Source organism: Phacochoerus africanus, chromosome 4 (assembly GCF_016906955.1).
Source record: "Phacochoerus africanus isolate WHEZ1 chromosome 4, ROS_Pafr_v1, whole genome shotgun sequence".
NCBI lineage: Eukaryota > Metazoa > Chordata > Mammalia > Artiodactyla > Suidae > Phacochoerus > Phacochoerus africanus.
The window spans coordinates 140,421,592-140,444,551 of record NC_062547.1 but is presented as its reverse complement, the minus strand read 5'-3'; the positions used below and the strand labels follow the sequence as shown (position 1 = coordinate 140,444,551).

The following is a 22,960-nucleotide window of genomic DNA, read 5'->3' as shown; positions in this document are numbered from 1 at the left end:
AATGGCTGGTATTGAGGTGACTGAAAGCTGATTCTGACAAGGCAGCTGGAGATTCACCCTTTCTGTCTTGCTTGCTTTCTCTCTCTCTCTCTTTTTTTTTTTTTTTTTTTTTTTTGCTTTTTAGGACTGCACCCATGGCATATTGAAGTTCCCAGGCTAGGGGTCAAACAGGAGCTATAGCTGCCAGGCTACACCGCAGCCACAGCAACACCCAGATCTGAGCCACATCTGCAACCTACACCACAGCTCAAGGCAACACCAGAATCTTAACCCACTGAGAAAGGTCAGGTATCGAACCTTGGTCCTCATGGCTGCTAGTCAGATTCCTTAACTGCTGAGCCATGATGGGACCTCCCAGATTCACTGTTTCCAATAAGCTAGTTTGAGGGAATTCGAAGTTGGTTCTAAAGAGATTCAAAGGTGTTTGGCAGGCTGGGATGGTTTTGCTTTTCCTTCTCCCAGACTTCCTCCAAATCCCCTAGACCAGCTCCCCTGCAGTAGGTGCTTCATTAATTTGTTCAATAAATAAGGCACGGAGTTCCCATCGTGGCTCAGCAGTAACAAACCCGAGTAGGATCCATGGCATTGCTGTGGCTGTGATGTAGCTTGGCAGCTTCAGCTCCAATTCAACCCCTAGTCTGGGAACTTCCATATGCCGTGGGGGGAGGGGGGGGGCTAAAAAGCAAAAATAAATAAATAAATAAGGAGTCATTTGGTTCTCAGGAATCTGGTCTTTGGATCTGAAACGATTCTAGGATGAGAAGTTGGTTCCGAGCAGAACGAAGCCTTCAAGGAAGCTGAGATCATTTTCTCCAAGGAGGAAACGCCCTTCTGCTTGTGTGGAAATGGCGACTTCTGGGTTTGTCTGGGAACTGAGGAGGCAGCCTGGTTTACCGGCATCACCAAGCTGGGAGAAGACCCTTCAGGACAGGTTTGCCCCACCTTTTTGCCTCCCCAGATTTATTAAGTCCCCTCCCTCAAAATGAGTCCTGAGTGAGAGTTTTAGGAGGGCCTCCACCCCCATGACTCCAGGGCCTGCTCTTTGGCCTCTAGTTTGTGAATCGGTACCATGACCTTAGCGGGCTATGTCTTCCCAGGAGAGAGGGACCAAGAGGGTCACCCTCTAGGATGCAATGAGCACTGGGAAGCCTACCTGAAGAATGGGCATTCAGGAGTTCCCTTCGTGGCACAGCAAAAATGAATCCGACTAGGAACCATGAGGTTGCAGGTTCGATCCCTGGCCTTGCTCAGTGGGTTAAGGATCCGGCATTGCCATGAGCTGTGGTGTAGGCCACAGACTCGGATCATATCTGGCGTTGCTGTGAGCTGTGGTGTAGGCTGGTGGCTACAGCTCTGATTGGCCCCTTAGCCTGGGAACCTCCATATGCTGTGGGTGCAGCCCTGAAAAGACAAAAAAAAAAAAAAAGCCAAAAAAAAAAAAGAATTGGCATTCAAAGCCAGAGAAGAAAAAGATTTCAAAAATCTAGGTTTAGGAGTTCCCACTGTGGCATAGTGGGTTAAGAACCACAGCTGCAGCTCTGCCTCAACTCGTGGCCCAAGAACTTCCATATATTGCCGGTGCATCTGTGAAAAGAAAAAAAAAAAAGCCCTGTGCACAGATAACCTCTCAGGACTAAGCTTCCAGGGTATCCTTCCACATTATCTGATCTTAGTCCTTCCTCCTGTTGAGATGGGAGCAACTCATCAATGTGTGGCCTGGGCCCACCATCTACCACCTAACTTTTCTCTTTAGAAAATTATCCCTGAGGATGTAAGTACATTTGCCAAGCTGAATAAATAATGACATATAACAAGCATACCTTGTTCATTTATTTATTCTTTTGTATTTTTTTTTGTTATTTCTTTGGGCCGCTCCCGCGGCACATGGAGGTTCCCAGGCTAGGGGGGTCGAATCGGAGCTGCAGCCACTGGCCTACGCCAGAGCCACAGCAACGCGGGATCCGAGCCGCGTCTGCAACCTACACCACAGCTCACGGCGATGCCGGATCCTTAACCCACTGAGCAAGGGCAGGGACTGAACCCGCAACCTCATGGTTCCTAGTCGGATTCGTTAACCCCTGCGCCACGACGGGAACTCCCAAGCATACCTTGTTTAGTCCCAGACGTCTCATTACGAGGAAGGTGTAAACAAACAAGAGGGAGTTTGAAATAAAGCCATAAAGCGGGTGAAGGGGCTGGCTTTGTTTATGTTCAGAAAGGTTGAATGAAGCAAATTTGTTTTAGGAGGCTTAGCCCTGACTCTGTGAGCATGGGGGGAAGTAGGTGGTTATTGCTCTGAGTGAGAGGGAGGCGAGTAAATGGAGATAGGGTGGGAAGATGGGGGGCTTTGGAGTGAATGGGCCCATGTCCACACGAATGCTCCCAGCCGCTTGATTTCTAATAGCCCCCAAAGGACCCAACCCAGTGTCCATACACAGGTGAAAATTGCGCAAATTGTGTTATAGCTGTGCAGCAGAATACCACTCAGCAATTTAAAAAAATGAGTTATTGGAGTTCCCTTCGTGGCTCAGTGGTTAACGAACTCAACTAGGATCCATGAGGATTTGGGTTTGATTCTTTGCTTTACTCAGTGGGTTAAGGATCCATATGCTTCCGGTATGGCCCTAAAAGACAAAAAAGAAAAAAGAAATAAAGAAAAGAAATCCTGGTTACAGGGCTAATAAAAATTAGTTGGGAGGCTTGGAAGAATTTCTCAATAAGCCATCTGCAGCAGAATCACCTGGCATGCTTGTTGTCAAGGCCAGTTCCAGGACCTCACCCCAGACCTCAAGAATCAAGGCCCAGGAATCTGTCTGATGCACTGTAACAACATAGGAGACCCTGGGCTTTCAAAGAACAGAGTGACTCTCTTTGCTCCTTCTTTTGTACTTTATTCTTGCCATATTATGTTTTTTGGATGCCTGTGATGAGAAATTCTTAAGAATGTGTAACAGGCATAGACTTGTGTTCCTGGGCCTGGAAAGAGATGGGGAGGGGTAGGTGGGGCTGGGAAGAAGTGGGCCAAGACAAATATTATCCTATCAGGATGTGGCACCTTTGCCAGGAGGCTCAAGGGGACGTGCCCTTTGCTAGAGAAGGTGGCTTGGTTCCCCCTGTCCCAAGCTAAGGAGTCAAGGATGGAAAAGGACAGAGATCAACCCTGTTGGTGCTTGAGAAATGGAATGGAAGGGAAAGTACTGGGCTGATGCCAGGGCATTGCTGGAATTCCCCTGGCTCCAGAAGAGGTGCAGGTTCGTAACCAGGGAGACCCTTTGAGAGAGGAGAAATTACGGAGGCAGCTTAGACCTCAAATTCATTCAGGGCCTGATGTCCATACTGGGTAGAGGGGATACTTCATTGTCTTTGATTTGGGAAGTCAGACGTTGGGAGGGGAGCCAAGACTTGGGTGTTCCAGGATACCAAATCTTTTGTACCCATCTGAGCAGTGGACGATGCTATCTGGCCAATTCACGGAAGACTCATATCAGGGTTGGAGGTAGTGCTTCTATCCATTAATACATCCATCCATCTTCCCTGGGTCGCTCACAAAGCAAGCCAATCAAGTTAAGTCCTACTTAGCCTACCCAACTCAACATTACCACCTTTCCGATCCCCTGGGTTGTTGGGTGTCTTTCTCTGTGCTCCCAGAGGGCCCCATGTTTGCTCACATTATACAACATGACACCACGTTATAATTTTTGGTTACGTCTCTCTCTACCCAACCGACAATCTACATTGTTGTTGCGGCCAACTCAAGGCCTCTCTTAGAAGAGACAGATGCTCATGGGCCCACAAAAATTGCTCTAAGCACAAGTGTGGACCCTCAGGGGACTGGTTTCCCATGCAATGGTGCAGGCTTCATCTAGATGGAGCCTTAGACACACCAGGCCAAGCCTCCTGCCCACTCTGCCCTGTGTCACAAGAAGCTGCCAAGGATCACAGCTCCAGCTGGCAAGTAATGAGATTTCTTCCTGGAAGGATTCTTGGCTTGAGAACTGGCCCTCGCCTCTTCTCGTCTTCTTCGATACCCTCCAGTTTCTGGGTCATGAAGGATGGCAGGGAAAGGCTGAGGCAGCCCCAGATGCCATATGGTTTCCCAAAGCCCTCTGCCCACCCCACATCTCCCCGAAGTGCATGTAGCAGGGATTCCCAAGAATGCAGAGTTTCCCAATCCTGGGTAGAGATGAGGGCAGGGCTGGTCAGACATTTACTCAGCATATATATCTCTGCCTCTGGCTACATATGTGCTACTTCTCTGGCCTTCTTTAGGTTTTTTGTTTTTGTTTTTTGGGGTTTTTTTTTTTGCCTTGCCCACAGCATGTGGAAATTCCAGGCCAAGGATCAAACCTGTGCCACAGCAATAACCAGAGCCACAGCAGTGACAATGCCGGGTCCTTAACCTACTGATCCACCAGAGAACTCTGTGGCCTTTTCAGCTTTAACTAACCACGATAAGCCTGCAGCCCACCAGAAACAGGCCTAGTGTCAAGAAGAGAAGCACACCCAGTTCTCAAAGCATTCACTCCAGACACACAGTGGGCACAACTCTGGTTGAATTACCTTCAACTCTGTAAAAGCCCCTTGAACCCCTTGATAGAAAGTTCCTGTGCAGTGCATAGGGTTAAGGATCCAGTGTTGCCCCAGCTGTGGGGCAGGTTGCAACTGCGGTACAGGTTTGATTCCTGGCTGGAAAACTTCCCTGCGCTGCAGGTGAGGCCAAAATAAAAACAAAACAAAAAAACAAAAAGCCAACAACAACAATAAACCCTTGATAGAGACCACCACAGAGGCGTTCCCCAGGCCAAGAAACACACACACAACCACAGCTATTTTATTTTCCTTTTAATTTTTCTGAAGGATATACACGACATATCCCATAGGCCATAAAGCGCATTCAATGTGTTTATAAGCCAAACAGTCACTTTGTTTAAGCAAACACAAGTACAAAGTAAAATAAAACCACAAAATAATGAACTGCATGTTCATAACATACAAAAATTGCCGCCTACTCAGTAGGTAACTACAACATTCCAACTCCTGAATATATTTATAAATTTACATTTTCAGTTAAAAAAATAGACTTTTGAGAGTTCAGATTTTTAGATTTTTGTTTGCTTACATTCTCGAGAGCTGAAGCCAAGCTCGGCCCTCTTCCTTATTTTGCTCCCAAAGCCTCCCCTGGTCATCACTCCCTGCCCCCCTTAAGGCTAGAGGTGAGCACTTCCCTCACAATTGCACATGTCAAGCCATCGGCAAGGCGCATCACACAAAAGGCACCAAGACGTGAAACTTTTTAAACTAAAAGGACAAAAAAAAAAAAAACAAAAAAAAACAAAAAACCCATTTTTAGAAAAAAAGAAGAAAAACCAAACCATATTTTGCCACATGTGAGAGTACAGTCCGGCAATATTTACAAAAAGGTTAACAGAACAACACTCTGACACATGCTCTGATTAATACCGAGAACTGCTGTTTCAAAAAAAGCTTCAAACTTAATCGTCACAGCATCATCACAAAATAAAGGATCACCACTGGTTTGCTTGGCTTTTCTTTTTTCCCCCCAAAATGAGGACCTAACTCCAAATAATACAATAGAGTATGCAAATTATCTTCACATCAAGAATACCCCAAGAAAAACAAAATCCATGGCATAGACACTGTACAAGGGTACAGGGCTGGGCTCTGAGGGGCCCAAAGCCCATTTTTCCAACTTGATTTTCTAGCACTGAAGGGAGCAAGGGGTCAGGCATACGATGGAGATGATACTGAAATGATATATCCAAAATCCATGCAAATCAAGTTCTTTGGATAGAAGTGAAGAACTTGGACATGGCTGTTTCAGGCAGCTGAAGTCAAAGGGAGTAGGAACTGCGGAGGAAAGGGAAGTGGGCAGAAAGAATTGTTGGCTAACAGACCTTCCATGGTGACCTTGGGGTCAAGTAGAGGGGGAGGATGTGGCTCTGTGAACCTCCATCCCACCTAAGAGGAACCCCTTCCCATGGCCAACTCCTCCTCCTGTCCTTTGAGTCTCTTTAAGTGTTTCTTTTGCTCCCTTTTTCCTGTCCCTTTAGCAAATTTCAATTGTCCTGGGAGAAAAGGTTGTCGTCATGTCCGAAAGCCCTGTGGAGGCGCTGAAGGAGTTGGTGACAGCTGAGGAAGGAAAGCTGCTGCCCTGGGTGGGGAAAGCTGGAGGAACCGAGGCGTACGTGGTGGCCACCGAGGGTGATGGGAAACCACTGTGCACGGGGGATGGGTAGGTCGAGGAGCCGGGAGAGGAGTAGGAGGTGGGCACGGGCGACGGGTATGAGGTGGTTGCTGGGGAAGGGTAAGAGGTAGTGACCGGGGACGGGTAGGAAGTAGCCACCGGGGACGGGTAGGAAGGGAGAGAGGATGCGGCCGCCGAGGCCACACTTTTGTCTGCTTTTTTGTCCTTCTGCCGCAAGTGGATCTTGGTATGCCTCTTGCGTTCATCGCTCCTGGCAAACTTTCTGCCACAGATGTCACAGGCGAAGGGCTTCTCGCCCGTGTGGGTGCGGATGTGGGTGGTGAGGTGGTCACTGCGGCTGAAGTTGCGCATGCAGATGCGGCACTGGAAGGGTTTCTGGCCCGTGTGGATGCGGATGTGGCGGGTGAGCTCATCTGAGCGGGAGAAGCGCCGGTCGCAGGACTCCACCGGGCAGGCGTAGGGGCGTTCGTGGGGGGGTGTCTTGCTGGGCCGGTTGGGGTACTTGCGCATGCGGCTGGGCTTGATGAGCTGGGACTGGTAGGTGGTGTTGAGGGCCTTCAGGTCCTGGGAGCCCGACTGCGTGGCAAAGGCCTTGATAGTAGAGAGTGGAGTGAGCGAAGGCTGCTGGGTTCGGCTCTCCAGACCCTGGAAAGGCTTCTGGTCTGGGGTGCCCAGGCCCAGGTCCCCCTGCTGTTGTGGAAACAGATAGTCAGGGATCATGGGGACCTGGAAGCCACCCTTGGCAGCAGGGTAGGCAGGAGGTGGGTACTGAAGTGCGGTGCCTGCTGAGCCTGGAAAGGCCTGGCCCTGTGGCTCGGGGAAGATGTCAGTATTAGGCGTGGGGAAGGTGGGTGCCGCTGAGTAAATGGGGCTGCTGTCGTTGGATTGCACTGCGCAGCTCAGGGGTGGGCTCTGGGAGGCAGAAGAGGAGGAAGAGGCCGCTGGAGATGGTGCTGAGGACGAGGTGGCCGGATTGGTCATGCTCACGAGCCCACTGACCAGGCTGAAGAGGGGCTCAGGCCACAAGGTGTTGCCACTGTTGGGTGCAGGCTCCAGAGAGAAGCGGCCAGTATAGGTGATGGGGGGCAGCCGAGTGGTTTGGCTGGGGTAACTCGTTTCCACTAGAACCTTCTCGTTATTCAGAGAGATGTCGGGAAAAGACTCTGGCAGGAGAGAGAGGAAGGAGGCCTGGTTACTGGAGAGCAATCAGTGGAGGACGACGAGGACCCAAGCTGCCAGGCAAGAGGTCGGGCTTCTACCATTGACTCTTGAGCTGGTTAATAATTGATAGCAGCAGATTGCAATGTTCCTGGACCCGCTCCAGAGGCAGAATCCATTTCAATAACAGCTGACGCAAATACGGAGAATCCCCCTCCACTGCAGCTCCCAGCGCTCCGCAGCGGCGGCTGCGCGGGCGAGGGATTCCCGCCAGCACCCCCTCGGCCGCGGCTAGTACGCGCCCCCTACCCCGGGCTGCCGGGACATCCCTGGCCACCGATTGGCCCTTAACTGGGGACAGGCGACAGTTTAGGCAAGCCTTTCTGGAGGGGGAGGGGGCGCAGCCTGGCTCGTCAAAACAAGCCCTCCCCCATCTCCACCCACCCACGCAACCCCGCAGCTCTCCATCCAAAACAAAAGCTGGCTCCTCTGCGCACCACTAAGGACGCCGAGGATGGGGGTGGAGGTGGATGCCCCCAGGCATCCCTCTAACACAGAACCCTGCGGGTGCGAGGAAAGGAAGGGAAACCCCACTTGCATCCCTGAGACACGGGAGCACTGCTGCGGTGAAGGGCGCGCTACAAAAGCCGTGGGGAAGGACCAGATGCCAGGATGGTGGGGCAGGGGGCTAGCCCTCGGCATAGGCCACAGCTTACCTGCGGTCAGGTGCTCGTAGGGCTGCTCGCCCGCCTCCCCCTGAGGGTTGAAGGCGCTGCTGCTGCTGCTGTTGCTGCTGCCCCCTCCACCTCCACCGCCCCCGCTGCTGCTGCTGCTGTTGCTGTTACCGCCGCTGCCCTCGGGGGCTCCGGCGGCACCGAGGAACTGGGGAGCCCCATTGCTCAGCAGCATCATCTCCTCCAGCTTAGGGTAGTTGTCCATGGTGGGCGAATGTGGAAAGGAGCCGAAGGGGTCGGAGATCTGCAGTGGGGACATCAGCTGCATCTCGGCCTTGGCTGCCGCCATCCCGAACCGGCGGGCTGGAGAGCTGGTGTTGGGGCGGGTGGGCGCAGCCTGGGGCTGGAGCTGCGGGGGACACCTCTCGGGGGCCTGGCCAGGTCACATGCGGGGCGCGGTGCACACTGTGGAAAGCGCAGGTGGGGTCTGCAGGCTCGCCCTCGCCGCCGGCCGGTGTAGCCGCGGCGCTGTTACCGAGGCTGGGGTAGGGGCCGGTCTTTCGGCGGTGGCGGCAGCTGTCGTCGTCGGCGGCGGCGGCAGCTGACGGCGGCGGCGGCGGCGGCTCCCCAAGTTCTGCGCGCTGGGATCTCTCGCGACTCCCCGGATCCGCCTCTATTTGAAGGGTCTGGAACTGCACGGACCCGCCTCCGTCGTGACGTACATGGCCATATATGGGAAGCAGGAAGCCCTAATATGGCAAGACCGGCCGGGAGGACCCGGAGTGACGCGAAGGCCCCTCTCCGAGAGCCGTGGGCACCGCCATCCCGCACCTCGGGCCTCATGCCGGCTCCCGCACCCGAGGTGCCCCGGCTTCGAGGAAGCTTAGCACTCAAGCCGCAGCTGAGGACTCCCGGACTCAAGCTGCTCCGAAACTCCCCGGCCTTGCCCCCGCCCCTTCCCTCCGCCTTCTTCCCTCCTCCCGGAGCCGGAAGCAGCCAGGCCATATCGGGGCGCTCCAAATAAGGCGCTGCCCAAATAAGGGTGGTTCCGGCGGGGGATCCTTCCTGCTCCTTATATGGCGTTTCCGGGTCGCTGCTTGCTGTTCCCTGGCGCCCTCCCTCCTCCCTGGTTCCAAGGCGGGAGCCCAACTCGCGCAAGAGCCGGGGACACCCAGGCTGGGGGGGTTCGGGGCGCGGAGCGCTAGGCGCACCGCGGCTCCCCGGCGGGGACTGGGCTGGGAAAGCCCGGGCCCGGGGCGGGGGCGAAGGCGAGTCGGACTGGGGTTCTCGTGCCGTCATCCAGGGCTCACCCGCCCACCTCTGGGACCGTGGGAGCCGGGCGGGAGAGAAGGGGAGGAGCGGCTGTGCTGGCCGGGGCAGAGGCCGCCCAGGAAAGGCGGGGCCCTGACCCCCAGCCTCGACCAATGGCACGGCGCCTTTCCAGGTGTCGCTGGGGAAGTTGAGGCTAGGAAATAACAGCAGATGGTTCCTGGGTTCCTGGGCAGTAAGGTGCGGTGCGGCGGCCACCTGCTTCTCCTCCATCTGCCAATGGCCTGGGGCTGTTGGGGCCTGGGGATGCCTCTGCGCCATCAGAACCGAAAGGCTGTTTCTCGTCCCTGCTGGGGAAAAGCCCACGTTTGGGTGGCTGGACGAAGGAAACTGGTTACTCCTGGAGAGACCTGAGTCCTGTTCACACCAGGAGCTGGTGGTCCTTGTGATAATGGGAGACTTTCCCACCTTTACCCGGAACAGGTGGAGGAGGGGCGGGCGGTGTGGGAATCTGAAAAGGAGGCTTTTCTATGGGCTCTCTGGGGACCCCAAGCTATCCCGAAGAGAGGACTTCCTTAGCGGCTTGGTGCTGCCCTCTGGAGGTCTCCTCTCCGGCTCGGTTCCCCCGGCCCCTGACCGTGTGGGCTCTTCCGCCGCCTTTTTGCTCCCCCTCCCGGCTCCTGTGCTGGGCGCCGCGCCAGGCCGGGGGAGCCTTAGACGCAGTGAACGCGAACTGAGCAGGCGCCGAACCCCGGGCTCCCCCTGCAGTCCCCGGGGAGCCGCCACCTCCAAGGCGGGATAACACTCCCCTTTCCGAGCCAGGCCAAGGTGGGGGTGGACGGGAGGAGGCTGGAATGGTTCCCGGAGGTCTCCCGGGACCATGCAAACACCAACGGAGAGGCCCTCCCCATTCCGTCCTCACCCGACACCCCACCGTCAAGCGCGCACCCCACACAGAACAGGGATTCCGGTAGGGGAAGGCTCCTGCTCTAGCTCTGAATCCAGGGGAGGTGGTGTTTTTCTGAATTTAAAAAGAAAGCAGAGTCTGTGTGTGGAAGGAAGGTGCTGACGACACTGGGAGAGAAGAGAGTGAGCTAGGGTCTCCTTGAACCTAAACAGCTTCCGGAGGTAGGGGTCGAAGAGCAGGGGTGGGGGACACTCCCACCGCTTAAGGAGTGGTCCATTAGGGGCAGGGGCAGGAGTGATGAATCTCTCTGAGGCCTCCTGCTGGGCAGCAAGGCCGGGCGGGTCAGAGTCAGGTGTCTTGTGTCTAAATGCCCATTTTGCTACTCCCTGGTGGGTTACCTTGGCCAAGCTTTTTGACTCTCTCTTCAATTGTAAAATAGAGCTAATGCTAATGATACCCACATGGAAGGATTATTGTGAAGACTGAAACTTCACAGGGACTGCCATCTGTGAAGTCTGAAATCACAGTGTTTGACTCTTGCACTTGGCATTCAGTCAACAGTGGCTATTATTATTTTCAGGGGCTTTTGACCCACAGGGCCGCCCACAGTTCACCCACCCATCTTCATCCTCCAAGCAAAGCCTAGTGACCCTTTTCTGAAAAGTGGTACAGAGAAGGAGAAACATGCCAATTCTAACACAGGAGACATTGTCCTGAAGAGCTAATCTGAATCCTTTTTGCTGTAGTCGAACGTCATTTCCAAGAGCAGAATTTTTTAACCTTGACTGTGTAGCAGAATCACTGTGGAGCTCTGAAAAAGAAAGGTTTTACCCTAGACTAACTGAATCACAATCTTCCTCTGCTCATGAGGGCCAGAACTCAGCAGGGACGTTGTCCGAGGATTCTGTCTCTGGGGAGCTGCCCAGACTTCAAGAACACATATTGCTCCCCCAGCCAGGGCAAACTGGTTCCCCTAGGATTCTAACGTGTAAGCTTCAGTATCTTCGGGTGTCCGCTGAAGCTGGGCACTGGAGATCCTAGCAGTCGTTTGCTTTACATGCCCAGCCTTCCCTTTCATAAGTACTCCCCAGCCAGCGACTTTCTTTGGAGAACCACCCCAGTACATATGGTTGAGGGGAGAGAACCCCATCCTAGATTGATGAATGGGTATGTCAGCATGCCTGGCCATCCACCTAGGATACTTCCATCCCGCAGCCCAGGAGTGTTCCATCTCCCTAGGCACAGCTAGTGAGTCAGGAGGGACACATGACCCAAACCAGGCTAATGAGAATCTCTTCTAGGACTTTTTCTGGAACTTTTGAATAAGGGGAACTTGCTTTCCCAGGTGGTACTAAGCCAGGGGACTGGAAGCCTGGAAGCCACCTTGACATCAGGACTGGAAAACTTACCTGAGAATGTGCAATGCAGAGGAAGTTAGAGAATAGATTCACAGGCAGAGAGGAAGTCTCTGGATGCAGCCTAGGCCTTTCAGTTAACGCACGTCAATGAATTCCTTTTTTATTTAATAAAACCTATTTCAGTTTCTGGAGTTCCTGCTGTGGCACAATGGGATTGGCAGCATCTCTGCAGTGCCAGGACACAGGTTCAACCCCTGGCCTGGCACGGCACAATAGACTAAAGGATCCAGTGTTGCCACAACTATAACTCAGACCTGAGCCCTGGCCAGGGCACCCCGTATGCCATGGGGTGGCAAAAAAAAAAATTATTTCAGTTTCTGTTACAACCCACAGGTTCTGATGAAGACACCCAACACACACACACACACACACACACAAAAGACCTTTTTTTTTTGGTCTTTTTAGGGCCCCACCTGCGACATGTGGAGGTTCCCAGGCTAGAGGTTGAATCAGAGCTGTAGCTGCAGGCCTATACCACAGCTCATGGCAACACTGGATCCTTAACCCACTGAGCGAGGCCAGGGATCAAACTCAAGTCTTCGTGGATGCTAGTCGAGTTCCTTAACTGCTGAGCCATGATGGAAGCTCCCAAAAGAACTTTTTTTGAAGAATTTCTGTGGGCAAGGCCCAGGAATAAGGGCTAAGGCACAGGCCCCTGCCTCTGTGAAGCTTACAGCTGGGTAGAAGGGAGCCTGCATTCCATGTTACAGGAGAATTAAGAATAGGCAGCAGCTTCATTAGCCACCAAAAGTCAGTTACTCAAAAGAACGTGGGGGATAAGGGGGCTGAGAAAAGCACAAAGTTGATATTTTGGAGGAGAAAGAACATGATAAGGCCCAAACTTTGGGATGAGGAAGAGAGAGGCACTTTTACACTGGGATTGGAGGTGCAGTTGCCTGGAGAGTCCGTGTGTGGCCTGACTGGAAAACACTGGCTGGAGGAGAGAGGGTTCCTGCCGGGAGAAAAGGTTGACTAAGACATTCATTCCTTTAAAAAGAGGTTTATTGGAGTTCCCGTCGTGGCACAGTGGTTAAGAATCCAACTAGGAACCATGAGGTTGTGGGTTTGATCCCTGGCCTTGCTCAGTGTGTTAAGGATCTGGCGTTGCCGTGAGCTGTGGTGTAGGTTGCAGACGCGGCTCGGATCCCAAGTTACTGTGTCTCTGGTGTAGGCCAGTGGCTACAGCTCCGATTCAACCCCTAGCCTGGGAACCTTCACATGCTCCGGGAGCGGCTCTAGAAAAGGCAAAAAGACCAAAAAAAAAAAAAAAAAGAGGTTTATTGAAGTTCCCAGTGATGGATGCAGTGGGTTAATGGCATTGTTTCTGTAGTGGCACAGATTCAATCATCAGCCCGGTGCAGGGGCTCAGAGATCCCTCATTGCTGAAGCTGTGGTGTAGGTCACAGCTGTGGCTCGGATTCAATCCCTTGCCCAGGAACTTCCATGTGCTGCATGTGTGGCCATAAAAAAAGAAAGAGAGTTCTCTCGGGGCTAGTGGGTTAAAGATCCTGCATTGTTGCTGCAGAGGCTCAGGTTGCTGCCGTGGCATGAGTTCTATCCCTGGACTGGGAACTTTCACCTGCCATGGGTGCAGGAAAAAAAAAATTTCTAATTTCCGATTAAGTGTAAGGTGAAGGAAGGCATCTCAGAGGAGGTAACATTTACACGGAGGGTAAAGGATGAGAGGACATCACCTCTGCCTGGATGGATGTGGTGGGAGAAACTTCTAAGCGGGCACAGCTGTGCAAAGGCCGCAGGAGGGCAAGGGGACTGGCCAGGATTCGTCCAGGGCCTCAGGCTAAGGCATGGGCAGGGAGAACGTTTAAGGCTAAACCGTAGCCCTCTGCCCTCATCTCCCTTGTCCCAGTGCTGCCCTCATACAGCTCAGACGGGGGCGGGGGGGTGGCCTTTTCAGCTCTGCCCTGCCTCCACGGTATATGCCTCTGGAAGGCAGCTGGCTCAGAGCCCCTGCAGACTGCCCACCTCCACCCTCGCTGGAAGGGGGCACCGGTGAGAAGGCAGGCCTGCCCGAAAGCCTCTCTTGGACAACTGGTCTCCCTTCTCATCAGTGGGGCTGGGGGCATCTGGGTTATCCTCATTCTCCTCTGGTCTATTTTTTGGCAAATGGCACACTTTTGTTTGCTGTGACTGGGAGGACTGAAAGGGGAGAAAAGTTCCCATTGTGGCTCAGCGGGTTAAGAGCCCGGCATAGTGTCCGTGAGGATGTGGGTAGGATCCCAGGCCTCGCTCAGTGGGTTAAGGATCTGGTGTTGCTGCAAACTGTGGTGGAGGTCACAGATGCAGCTCAGATCCAGTGTTGCCATGGCTGTTGTGTAGGCTCCGATGTGACCCCCTAGCCTGAGACCTTCCATATGCCACAGGTGTAGCCAAAAAGAAAAAAAAAAAAAGACATAGTGAAAAAACTGGCCCCTCCCAAGGAACCAAATCTCAGTTTGGGTTGATGAGCACCCGGCTTGTGACCAACAACCCAGATGAGACAACAGGCCTGGGGCCTAAAGGAAACCAGCTTCGGGAAGGAAGGCTCCGATCCACGCCGGCACCCTGGCCCCGGTGTCTGCAGGGCCTCAGGGAGGCTTAGCTTGAGTCTGGGACTCTCACACCTCACCCTCTGGGTGGCTGATGGAAAAAGTTAGGGGTCCTTGGAAGGTCTGCAGGTCTGAGCTGCCGTCTGTGCTCAGACTTTCCTCGCAAACCAGAGAGGAGGAGGCAGAAGTGAGAGGAGAGCCGAGCTGGTTCATGACAGCTGAGGCTCTGGGAGAAAGCAGGTGAGACCCATCACATCTCAGACAGCGGACCCAGCACTGAGCAGACTGCAGCTCTCAGAGGAAAGCAAGCCCTTTTTCCATCGCCACTTCCTCTTCCCCACCCCCGGGCGACGTCAGCACCCACACGTGCTGCTCTGATAGATCGTGGTTTGCCACCACTGTGGCCAGCCCAGGGCTCAGGAAGTGACTCTCTCTCTGGTTCTGTCTGGGGTGCCTGTCACACTTTCCGCTGGCCGATGGGTTCCGCCGGAAACTGGAGGGCCTGGCCTTCCATGGGTCTGGGGGCAGTTCTGCTCCTGCCCAGGAAGGGTCTTGAGAGAAGAGATATGAAGAGACCAGGCATGGGGTGGGCCAGCGGGTGCACTGAGCGCGTGGAGAAGGGGAGGGACAGACAGCCAGCCTGGAGTGTTGCGGGGCGAAGCCATCTCGTCTCTTGGGAAACTGGGTGCCTGAGGAGACCCCGAGCCCAGGGCTGGGCGGAGAGGGGTGCCGAGTGCTGCTGAGGCCTGAGGGAGAGGCGTGCTCTGGGCTCCGAAGAGGTGCCTGGCCTGCACCCTCGGGATGGATCAGGGCTACAGGGAAGAGCCCATGGAGGATTTGGCCCAGGTAGGGGGTCGCCTGGGAGAGTCGGGGTCTGGGCTGCTGTCCTCAAGTCTGCCCGAGGTGTCATGTGCGGGACAGAGTTAGGGAGGCCTGAGTGGAAGTCACTGGGGCATCAAACCTGGGGAGGTGGCACAGAGGGCCCCTTAAGGGAAGAGGGAGTGGTAGGAACTCCACTAAATGAGGTAGGAACACATTTAGACGGTGCTCTCGGGTCCTCCCTGCCCCAGAGCGCCCTGCAGATGCCGAAGGAGGCTGCTGTGCCTGGATGTCATCCTTCGGCCTTGGGCTTAGAGGACGAACCGTCCTGTAGTGGCTTCCTTGCTCCCCCTACCCCCAGCTGAGTGTGCAGCAAAGCTGGCTGCAGAAATCTCTGGAAGCTCGTTGGGCAGGCAGAGGGAGGGGAGCGTTACATAAGAGCCCGCGGATGTGCAGGAAGTCTAGAGCAGCCTTTAGACTAGAAAGGCAGCGTTCCCATCCAGCCCAGAAAGGCAGGAATAGCAACGGCAGTTATTTCTGGCCCCTCACCACCGCCCAGTGCAGGGGCTGCTCAGCTTCGTGGTGGGTGAGCTTGGACTCTGCAGACCCTGGGGGAGGGCGGGGGAGGGGCCAGGCAGCCCCTGGGGTCACCCCGTTCGGGCACTGACCTCACCATCCCCTCCCTCTAAACACCAGGATGCTGAAATGAGCGCTGGTGCTTGTTCCCTCTGGTTTTCCTCAAGCTCTGGATGCTTTTCCCCTTCCCCACCCTGCCCCCAAGACACACTTAGCATGTGACAGGCATTTGTCCTTACAGTGCCCTAGGAAATAGGGTCCATTCTCACCCCCATGTCACTGATGAGCAAGCCTCAGAGAGGTAACTGGCTCAAGGTTAGAGAATCTGGCAACGGTAGAGCCAGGGTTCTCATCTAGATGGTCTGGCTTCAGAAGCCTCTGGCTGAACCCCAGCTCATCCTAAGAACTGTTCTCTGGGGCCTCAGAATGAATCAGACAAAGCTTTCATGCTACCGGGCTTCTTGAGTCCAATGGAACAGGGGAGGCAGATCTGTAAGCACATCATTTCAATGCATTCCTTCAACAATTACTTACCACTGCTCCACTCTAGGCAGTGGAAAGGTGGGGTTTCCCTCGTTGGTAGTTCAAAGCCCGGGGGGCGGGGAGACAGACAAGTAAACAGCCCTTGGAACAGTCATGGGGGAAGCACAGTGACTGTGGGAGCCCATCATCCAGCTCCGCCCATGGAAGGGGTTCCCAGGCAGTCCGACAGCCAACAACCAGGACACACGCAGTCATGCAGGAGAGGGGGACATCTGGGGGCACTAGCACCAGCTATCCCAGAGCTGCTCTGCAGGGCCTCGCAGTCAGAGGCAGAGAACAAGAAAAACTGACACCCAAATGTACCCGGGGGCAGCCCAGCCCAACGAAGCAACAGGGTAGTTAGTGAGGCTGGATGGAAGGGCCACTTTTCCTCCACCAACTCTCCTCCTGTCTGGTCCACACGGGAACTCTGTTTTAGGGCAAAGTCCAAATGAGTGATTGAAGAGGAAGTTGGCCCCGGAGCCAGGGGACAGAGCTTCCACGCAGATTATCTCACTGACAAGTGGTGAAAAGAGGGAGGCAGAGTTAGGTCTTATGCCCAGAAACACCCCAGAGCGTCTTCACTTCGCTCTGGGCAGAGAACTGAAAGGAGCCCGTTTCCCTCTGGTCAAGCCACCGAGAAGAGCCATCACGGCAGGATGACAGTTTCTTAACGCTGACACTGGGCTCATTGTGTTTTTCAAAAATATCTTGTGGTAAAATATACGTAACATAAAATTTACCATTTTAACCATTTCTAAGTGTTCTAGTCAGTGGCATTAAGTACATCTGCAATTTTGTGCAACTGTCACCAGTATCCATATGAAGAACTTTTTTTTTTTCCTTTTTCTTTTTGGGGCTGCACTCACGGCATAGGGAGGTTCCCAGGCCAAGGGTCGAATTGGAGCTGTTGCTGCCGGCCTACGCCACAGCCACCGCAATGCCAGATCCGAGCTGCGTCTTTGACCTACATCAGAGCTCACGGCAACGCCGGATCCCTAACCCACTGAGCAAGACCATGGATCGAACCCGAAACCTCATGATTCCTAGTCGGATTCATTTCCGCTGCACCACGACGGGAACTCCAGTTTCTACTTTTTAACTATTGCAAATATTGTTGCTATGAATATTGGCAAGTATCAGTTTATGGATTCTGTTTTTATTCATCCTTCATCTCGGGAATTACCAGAGGGATTAAAGTTAGATCCAAGGGAGTTCCTGTCATGGCTCAAGGGTTAACGAATCGGACTAGTACCCATGAGGACTCAGGTTCAATCCCTTGCCTTGCTCAGTGGGTTAAGGATCTGGCATTGCCGTGGGCTCTGGTGCAGGTCGCAGATGTGGCTCGGATCTGGTGTTGCTGTGGCAGTAGGTGTAGGCCGGCCACTACAACTCTGATTCCACCCCTAGCCTGGGAACCTCCATATGCCTCGGGTGCGGCCCTGAAAAGATTAAAAAAAAAAAAAAAGGAAGGAAGAAAAGAAAAAAGAAAAAAAAGTTAGATCTAAGAAAGACTTTCTGGGAGTTCCCTTGTGGGACAGTAAGCTAAGAATCCAGCATTGTCGCTGCAGTGGCTCAGGTTGCTGCTATAGTGTGGGTTTGATCCCTGGCCCAGGAATTTCCACATGCCACAAGTGCGGCCAAAAAAAGTCCTACTTTCTGGTTCCTACTATTAGTGACCAAAGCAATTGCATCTTCCTCTTGGGATTTTTTTTTTTTTTTTTGGTCTTTTTAGGGCCACACCAGCAGCATATGGAGGTTCGCAGGCTAGGGATCGAATCAGAGCTGCAGACACCAGCCTACACCACAGCCCACGACAACGCCAGATCCTTAGCCCACGAGGCCAAGGATGGAACCTGCGGACTCATGGATACTAGACAGGTTTGTTAACTGCTGAGCCATGACAGAAACTTCTCCGACTTGGGAAAGTTTTGATAACCCAAGTCTCCTCCACCTCCTAGACTAGGGTACTGCCAGGAAAGGTGGCGCTGGTATAGGAAAGAGGCTTTTCAGGGGTCACCCCAGGGTCATAGCTCTGGATGGTTTATTTTTAGGAGCTGGGTACTGGGGTTTCGTTGTCCTCTCTCGGGCTCGCTACGTTTATCACCACTACCCACCCCAGACCCAACTTTCTTCTTTCCCTGGCAACATCCAGGCTGTCTCCCTTTTTCTCTCCCAGGCTAAATTGGGAGTGTGAAGCTGCTCTTCTTCCCAATTTAGCTTTTGAATTAAAGTGAGAACTGAATGTGGCTGGAAAGCTGACTCCCATCTGTGTGTGTGAGAGAGAAAAGCAGAGCAAGTGAGCATGAGCACACTCGGTGGGGGGGTCAGGGGAGGGGGGCTGATCTGGACAGCTGCCGTTTTGCACAGATACCCGTCCTCAGATGCAGGCAAACAGCTCAGCAGAGAGATGCAGGGGTTGAAAGGTTGGTATTTTTCCAGGAGTGAAAGAATGATGCAGGGACATCATTCGAACATTCCAGAAAAATGTGCAGAGTTCTTATTGTGTGCCAGGCTCTGTGGTAGATGCTGGGGAAACAGTGGTGAACCAGGCAGACCTATCCCTGATGCCCCGGCTTTCATTCTGGGGGGTGAAACAGGCAATGACCAAACAGGGGGATGTTTGCTGTCAGGGAAGTGAGCAGAATGCCACGGAGGCCTGGATGGGGTGAGGTGGGGGAGCCACATCTAAGCTGAGACTTGAAGCATATGCAAAAGCTGATCAAGTGAAGCAGGAAACAGGAGGGCTTGGGCAGAAGGCACTTCGGGATCAAAGATTTGAGTGGGGAGCTCCCACCTTGGCTCAGCGGAAATGAATCTGACTAGTATCCTTGACGATGCAGATTCGATCCCTGGCTTCTCTCAGTGGGTTGCGGATGAGCCATGAGCTGTGGTGTAAGTCGCAGATGTGGCTCAGATCCCGTGTTGCTGTGGCTGTGGGGAAGGCGGCAGCTGCAGCTCCAATTTGACCCCTAGCCCAGGGACTTCCACATGCCACAGGGAAGGCCCTAAAAAGCAAAAAAAAAAAAAAAAGAAAAGAAAAGAAAAGAAAAAAACCACAAACAAAAAAGATTTGAGCAGGCATGGCATCCCCAAAGGAGGGCGCTGCCCTCAGAAGCCCACTAGATGGGTTCAGGTGGGCTAAGAGCTTCCACTGCTTTCTCTTCCTCCCTCTTCCCCTCCTTCCATGGAGAACAAAGCAGATGAGAAGGAGGAGACCAGAGAAAGCTGGGAGCAGAGTCTTCCGAGCCTTCAGCTCAGGCTCTGAAAGGTCGAGGCAGGGGGACAGGGAAGCTGCAGGTCTCCTGATGCACCAAACAGAAAGCTGCACCTGGCAGGTCCAAGATGGACATGGAACAGAGGAAATGGGCTCCCAGTTTCATCAGAGGAGACAAAGGAATCAAGAAGGGTCTCTGCTTGGTTTAGCTTACCTCACCTTTCCCTGGGGGGCTGGCTGAGTCTGTCTCTGGAGACCTGTCCTCTTCTTACCTAATGGCAATGAATCATGATTTTTTTCTGGCTGAGATGGTAACAGGTCGAAATCTTGGCAAAGAAAGAGCTTCCTTGGCAGAGACAGGAAAGAGCTCCCTGGGGGGCCATGCATTTCTCCGTCAGCTCTCTGTCATTGTGCCCAATGACAGGCACAGCGAAGGGATGTTGGTGTAAAACTCGCCATCAATATTTCAGGCAGCATTATTTATTGATCACTCGTCTGGCTGGGACAAAGGGAGAGGGTGATTCATTAGGGATGCAGGGCTGAGAGGGTCAGTCTGGGAAAGAGGTCAGGAAAAGGTAGGTCACTGGGGAGCCTCAGCCCTGGCTTGTGGACAAACACCTTGGGATTCCAGGGTTTGGAGATGAGTGTCTTTGTCTCCTGTTTTTTAGCCCTCTTGTACCCCAGATGAATAGAAAGGAAAGGGCAGGGGACAGGGGAACCTGGAGGCAGGCTGGGACGGCCACCGTGGCCGTCAGGAATTCTGCAGCTAGGGCGCTTCCCTCCCTCTGGGCACAAATTGTCCTTCCCAACTTCCCTACCTCTTGTCACCTCTTGGGTCTCTCTCCAGACCTGATCCAGAAATAGCTCCAGCAGCCTCTCTAGATACCATTTCAGGAGCCCAGGTTCAGTCTCTTGGGTGGAGGGTCCTTCCAGGGTCGGCTTGGCAATTTCCCTGGAGGTGCCTGATCCTCCCCCAAAGACCCCCGCAGATGGTTTGACCATCTTCTGTGCACGCAAACTGGCATTAGGAAATGACTGTTTGAGAATCTATAGCTGTCCTCCCCATTCACAAGGATGCTTTCTTCATGGAACTTCAACTCTGCGGAGTGAGGAATGAACACCTTGCTCACCAGACCTCAAGCCTTAAGCTGACTGGCTGCTGAAGGAAAGACTGTCTCCTGCAGGGGCCCGGGAACCCCACACTGGAAGTGGGCTGCGCCATCTAGTGGACTTTTCCCCTCCTTGCAGGCATCCCTCCCATGCCTGGCTGCCTCCAGCCCAGGGATGGGACAAGCTCTGCAGAACTCAAAGGGCTCTAAGACTTAAGGTGCCCTTCTCCTCCGTGTGGGCCTGACTCGGCTCGGAGAAGGAAAAACTGGGGGGAATTTGTGAGGGAGATGACCATGTACTGGCTGATATTTAGGACAATGGCAAAGCCGGCCATAGCTTTTGTCTTGGAAACAGACTCTATCATTCCAAAGGCCACCTCTATGGGGACTGGAGCCCTCGGAACCCCTCCCTCCTCTACCTAACCCCCTCTCCTCCAGGCTGAGCAAGGCTGGCCTTCAGCTCTGCTGATAAGGAAGAGCTGACAAAGGCTGGAGCTGCTGGCTTTCCTCTGATGTTTCAGCCTGGAAATCCCTTTTTTTTTTTTTTAATCCATTTTAAGCAGGTTCTCCGGGTGTGGGTCACTCACAAGAAAGGGAGGGGGAGTTAGCTGAAGCAGCTCCAGGCCTGAGGCTATTTTAGCCCAGGGAGCCCTTCAGGTTTGGAGGGCTGCCCAGGGTCCCCAAGATGGTCTGGGTGTGGGGCACAGGGCTAGACCTCAGCCCCCACTCCAAAGCTAATCCCTCTCAGTGCCCATCGGGGATTCAGGCAGTGATCAAGCACCCTCCACATAGTTCTAGCCATGTACCTGTTCCGACATTTCTTCCCCACTCTCCTGGCCTAGAGAGATCTACTGGGGTAGAGGAGAGAGCACAGGGGATCCCCCAGGAACGACAGCAAGGAGTCACCTAGACCCAGATAGATCCCACCAGCCTCCTCCCTCTATTCTGTTTGTCACCTCCTATCTCTCCTCTCCTCGCCTGCACCACAGGGGTCAGACCCTGAGCCGAGTTCTAGGAGAATGAATGTTTCCATGGCAACGGACCAGTGAACTTGGAAACCTGAGTGTGTTTCTGTTGACATAGGGAACCCCAGATGTGCACGGAGAGCCTGGCAATGTGGAATCTGCAGTGACCCCCTTAGCCACTGGTCACTGCGGGTGCAAGTGTGTAATCTGAGTGTGTGTGTGCATGTGCACCCATCTGTGATATGCAGCAAATGGGATTTAGGTTAGAGGAGACCTAACCTGCTTTCCTGGCCATATGGTAGCTACTAACAGGAGAATGCAGCATCTTACTCTCTGGAGATCTTTCTAGAGAAAGGGAGTCTCTCCCCGGAATTCTACCCTGACACACTCTCTCCTTTCTGATGGAGGGGGGCTGAATTGCCCAGAGGCCAACAGTGAAAGGAATGCTCATTAGAGGGCGTTGCCTGGAAGGATTCTAGAAAAGATGCAAAGGGCCTCTCACACCTCACTTCCACTCAGATCAGGAGGTTCTTGGCCAGCTGAGAATATGTGGCAGAGGACATGCCTCTGTGATGCCAGGGAAGGAAGAGGAAAGCCTAGGGTAGGGACATTTGCCAACCTTGGGGTCCAGCGCCTGGGACAGGCCCCCACTCACACCCCCCACCCCTGGCTTGCTTCCTCTGTTTTCCCTCCATGAGGCTGAGTCCCCATTTCTCCCGATTCTTTCCCCCTCCCTCTCCCCCCTCCCTCTCGACGCTGTTCCTTTGTCTGTTTCCTCTGATGCTGCCTCTGCTCATATGCCTTCCTTTCCCTGCTCTAGGCTGTGCCTCCAGGCTCTTGCCCCCACCAGTAGTAGCCTTTGGCCCCTGGTGACCTCGGCTCTACCTACCCAGGACCCAGACCCCATGCCCTGCCTCCTCCTTCTCTCCCTGAGCCCAGCCAGCAGCTCACGTCCCTCCCTGTCCTGGGCCACACGGCACGCCTCTTTGACCCCAGCCCTTGGTTCCCTGTCCTTGTCTGTCCCCAGGGTCGGACAGGAACCATGGAGCTGATTCCTCATCTCCACCTCTCCCCTCCTCCCATCTCCTCCATTCGGTGTCTGGCTCACTGTCTCTCCCCAACACTTGTTGGCCTCTCCAGGTCCTGTTGCCATCCTCTCCCCAGCTCTGCCCACCAGCCCCCCATACCCCATGCTCGCTTCCCTGGGTCTCAGCAGGATCTCTCTCCCTAGAGCTTACACCTGTGAGGTACCAGAAAGAGGGCGGGGTCTCAGGGTAGGAGGCTGAGGGCTAGGATAACCTCCGAGGGTGGAAGCCCCTAGCCCTTCTTAAGTCCTGGCCCCTCCTAGGCCCCTGGCTCTATCCTGAACCCCAAAACCATCTTCCCAGCCTGAACCACCTCAAGCCTATCTCTTACCTTGGAGATCAGAACTCGGGGTTCCCAGTCTGATCTCTTCCCGCTTCATCCCACGGCTGAGCCCTGCTTCTCATGTGAGGTCCTTCCCGCCTGTGGACGGGGTAGGGCAAGGACAAAGCACACAGAGGCCACCAGAAA

The 22,960-nt window shown here is 53.8% G+C and overlaps 1 protein-coding gene across 1 annotated transcript; it reads right to left on the bottom strand.

The window, feature by feature from the left end:
- Positions 1–4,827: 4,827 nt before the first annotated feature.
- Positions 4,828–8,712, bottom strand: EGR1 (early growth response 1). The gene is made up of 2 exons (XM_047778736.1): positions 8,101–8,712; positions 4,828–7,389 (listed from the first exon to the last, which is right to left on the bottom strand). The coding sequence occupies exons 1-2, from the start codon at positions 8,405–8,407 to the stop codon at positions 6,068–6,070; spliced, it is 1,629 nt and encodes a 542-aa protein (XP_047634692.1). The 5' UTR covers positions 8,408–8,712; the 3' UTR covers positions 4,828–6,067.
- Between the last annotated feature and the right edge of the window lie 14,248 nt (positions 8,713–22,960).